Here is a 3,967-nt window from a genome sequence, read left to right as displayed (position 1 = left end):
TATATATATATTCTTCTCTTCTTATATATATATATATATATATATATATATATAATATATATATATATGTGTGTGTGTATATGTATATGGAAATTTATATATAAAATCCTTCACAAACTTCACGTCCTACTCTGCACTGTAACATTATCTCGTAAAGTTAACAAGAGGCTCGATGTAGTTGAATATCCCAGTCAGCCTATTTGATTGTCAGATTCCTCCGCTTTTTGATTTGCGTGCTTACACCCGTCGAGATTATCTCATGTATAGCTTTCTGTTTGTGGTTCGCTGAGTACATCGCACATTTAGGGTGTGTGCATTCACCTATAGTTCTTCGATGATATTGTATATTACTAAGCTTAGCGCCGATTGTACTTCTATGCATACACCACATATATTTACACGTACTAAACCTACTGCGGGGTCTTCATTCGCTGACGCCCATATATGATGTTAAACCACTGCTGTTCTTATTTCTTTCCAAATGTCAACAGATCTGGTTCCAGTTCCAGTTCCAGTTCAAGGTCAAGATCACGATCGCGTTCAAGGCGTCGATCACGCGCACGCTCTATCTCGCCAGTGAAGAAAATCGAAATCAGCAACATTACTACAAACGTAACGAAGGATCATATGAGTGAGATTTTCAGTAAATACGGGAAGATTGTAGAGCTGGATTACGCAGTGAGTGAAAGGACTGGATTTGTAAGTCTTGTTTCTATAAATATGCTGTTGCCACTTTTGATGATATACGCCCGCCAGCACGATGTTTAAGATATGAAACACAGTTTGTGTACTTATGCGATGAGATGGAATGTACTTAAGTATGGACTTCGTGTCTTTATTTTATGCACAGTGTACCTAATTTTATTGGTCACGGTAGACCGATGCGCAAACATGATGCTGTGAATAGATATCAAAAATTGCCACTCTTCTACTACTGCAAGATGAGCGATATTTTTTTCGATTTTTTTTGCCGTTTAAACTGTCATTACTTATTCATAGCCTAAATAACTTACCACGCGACAATCGAACAGTATACGGGGACTGCTAATATTGAGTATGAAACAGCCGAAGCGGCTTCAGAAGCCTTGATACACTTGAACGGAGGGCAAATCGATGGGCAAGCCATTACCATCAAACTAGTGGTTCCTGCACCTGTCAGGAGGTATGTAGTTGTTGACGACGCTCTGGTACTTCTTGCATTATATAGTGACTATCTCACGTATATACACTCATACGATCGTGTATTGGAAGTTGTAAGGGGGATGAGGTTGTGTTGCTGATTGTATTTAGTTGTGTACCACACTAGCGACTCTAATACGCACCTAGGCTCGATCATACCTCGATTTGGCGTGCACCTCAAGGTGGTTTTGCTCTTCTCTGGCTGTTAGATCCCGCTATACATTTGCACGGCTTTCCCTTTGACACGCAACCAGCTAACATTACACTTGTCTCATCGCTATACACTTCATATTGTCCCTTTATATTCAGATCGCGGTCGCCATACCGTGCACCAGCATACGCTCGTGGTGGTCGCAGAGTTGGGTACGGCGGTCCCGTTGGGAGGTATGGTGGTGGGGGTGGTGGATACAGGGGACGAGCCCGCAATGGCTACGAGGGCTATCGTGGTAGTAGAGGCTATGCAGGCGGATACAGACGGCGATCCAGGTAACGACAGTGATCGATCCTTCTTTTGACAGGAGTTGTATATGTGCATGCACAAATCATATTTACGGTCATGTTTATTTGCAGTTACCTTTTGTCGGCCTGTACTGCCTTGTGAGTTGGGTTGACACCGACAATTTTTCAGAAGTGAAGACTGGAAGCCACGAGAAGCAAGTATTGATGCTCCCTCCAATTCTATCAATAATTCAAGCTAGGAATATTTTGCAATCAACAGTTTCTCCCCTCCAACATTTCAACGCTAGCCATATCTCACATCGCTCCCAATTCTAGATCCAGATCACTGGCACGATTTGGAAGGCGAAGATCGCCATCGCGCAGTTACAGCCGCAGCCGCAGTCGAGGTCGTAGTCGTAGCCGAAGTCGCAGTCGCAACCGTGGTAATAGGAGACGCTCTCGTTCAAGCAGTGGATCTAGATCTAGATCTAGATCGAGTAGATCCCGATCGAACAGCTCGAGTTCGCGCTCACGATCGAAGTCTAAGTCCAAGTCGAGGTCATCCGAGAAAGCGAAATTGTGATTAAGTCCAACTATACTAGACATCGCAATGCATGGCAAAAGCCACGAGTAGATATGTACCTTAGATATTCCCACTTACAGTAAAGTCTGGTTCTGATTGACAGTACAGTCCAACTTATGGAGGCTACCATGGCAGTGTCGGAGGTTGTCAGTGATTCGTGGCGTGCAGTCTATGAATGGATGTGGAGAATAGCACCCGAGTACCTATGTCTAGCATTGAAGAACTAGTTTGTTTGCATGAATATTCATTGCCCGGCCTCTCAATTTGTCTTCTACCTTTAAATCATGTGCAAGGGCAATGCAGAGTCAACTATTAGTACCGTCACATGCATACCCAATTCTAGTATTTTCTTCTTTTTCTGGAAATATAAGTATTTGTTTACCTCGCCGTTTTCTTTAAAAGAACAAGTGTAAGGTACATAATGAGTTATGCTAGGAAATAGATGCTAGGCGGGCAAAATGGTTCATTCGAGGGGAAAAGACAATATTCCGCTTTGGAGAATAGGGCAGGTCCGGAGAAATTACAAGGACAGTCGCTATAACTGTTTGCCCTGGAATTTTCTGTGCCACAGTGCAGTTCGGAGATGTGTCACTAAGAGAAATACCAGTTGTAGCCTATCGTCAGCAATACCTCATCACAAACCGATTTGAAGCCCTGAAAATGTATATACACACCACTAACCACACGTCCGCACAAAAGTTGTACGCCTTCATATTGTCAAGAAGAATCCGAAGTTGAGCCCACAATGAATTTAGCTATATGAAACCTGTCACTTGCAAATGTGTACTTAATCCAAGACGCAGTGCCTGATCAAGAAGTTTGTTTTTAGGGTACAATTGACATACATAGCGCCTCCTTACAAAAATGACTCACAGTGTCATGGTTCAGAATATACGTTTAACGGGAACGAATAAAGCTCTGATATTTATCCGTTATAGCGTATACAGAGGTCGTGCACCTATTTACATCAAAGATAAGGACGAAACCAAAGTAACTGTTAAACGTAAACGTAAAATGTAGTGGTTTTTATACGAAATAACGTAAAACGTATTAGTGGTCCGCACTTTTTAATTCAATGAATCCTGTCATTTTGCAACGATGTATGACTATCTTACTAGAGCCAAGGGCCGTGTGTAGTGTGATGTAAATACAGTACACATATATAATAGGGTCATGTGTGTTCTTCCATAGTAAATACGATATATATATATCATTCCACTAGAATCAGTTGTATTGAAAACTCGAACCCCAGTAAAGAATATTCCATACTTCTTTGAGCCCATCATTCAGACTTAATATGAATAATTATCGCTTAGTTCCTGGTTCAGCCGTGCGTTGGGTAGCCGAGAATGTGGACAAAGAATTCAGAGTACAGGATACTCACTCTGTGGATGTGTGCTTGGCAGCCATCGTTGAAACGTTGCGTGAGGAAGTGAGTGCCCAGTAGAGGAGGCTTCGCCCGCATTGTTTCGTATGCGTTTGACTTTGATATATATTGTATTCAAATATCATAGGCATATTCGAATACATAAATGAATATGTATGTGTATGTACACGTGTATGATTTTTCACATACCTATATACTTTGTTGTAGATATATGATTACATATAAGGGCTCAACGTAAGTTAATTTCCAATGGTTGATGGCTGATGCTGATTCTTCTTGTATGTCACTGTTCTGCTCCATATTTACAATTCTTGGGTTGGTGATTCCTAGGTAAACTCCCCATCGATAATCATATATATCCACCAATCTTTCAATATATA

At 41.4% G+C, this 3,967-nt stretch overlaps 1 protein-coding gene across 1 annotated transcript in view; it reads left to right on the top strand.

Annotated features, from left to right (window-relative positions):
- SARC_00262 (hypothetical protein) overlaps positions 1 to 2,302 on the top strand; it is a 2,908-nt gene extending 606 nt beyond the window's left edge. The window contains exons 2-5 of the mRNA XM_014306058.1: positions 492 to 699; positions 1,032 to 1,162; positions 1,489 to 1,665; positions 1,954 to 2,302. Coding sequence (XP_014161533.1) covers positions 492 to 699; positions 1,032 to 1,162; positions 1,489 to 1,665; positions 1,954 to 2,200 — 763 coding nt within the window. The 3' untranslated portion in view covers positions 2,201 to 2,302. The remainder of the gene's footprint in view (positions 1 to 491; positions 700 to 1,031; positions 1,163 to 1,488; positions 1,666 to 1,953) is intronic.
- The last annotated feature ends 1,665 nt before the right edge of the window (positions 2,303 to 3,967 follow it).

The sequence above is a fragment of the Sphaeroforma arctica genome (assembly GCF_001186125.1).
Source record: "Sphaeroforma arctica JP610 unplaced genomic scaffold supercont1.7, whole genome shotgun sequence".
In the NCBI taxonomy this organism is placed as follows: Eukaryota; class Ichthyosporea; order Ichthyophonida; genus Sphaeroforma; species Sphaeroforma arctica.
The sequence above is the reverse complement of the archived record's forward strand: the minus strand, read 5'-3'. Positions and strand labels throughout refer to the sequence as shown.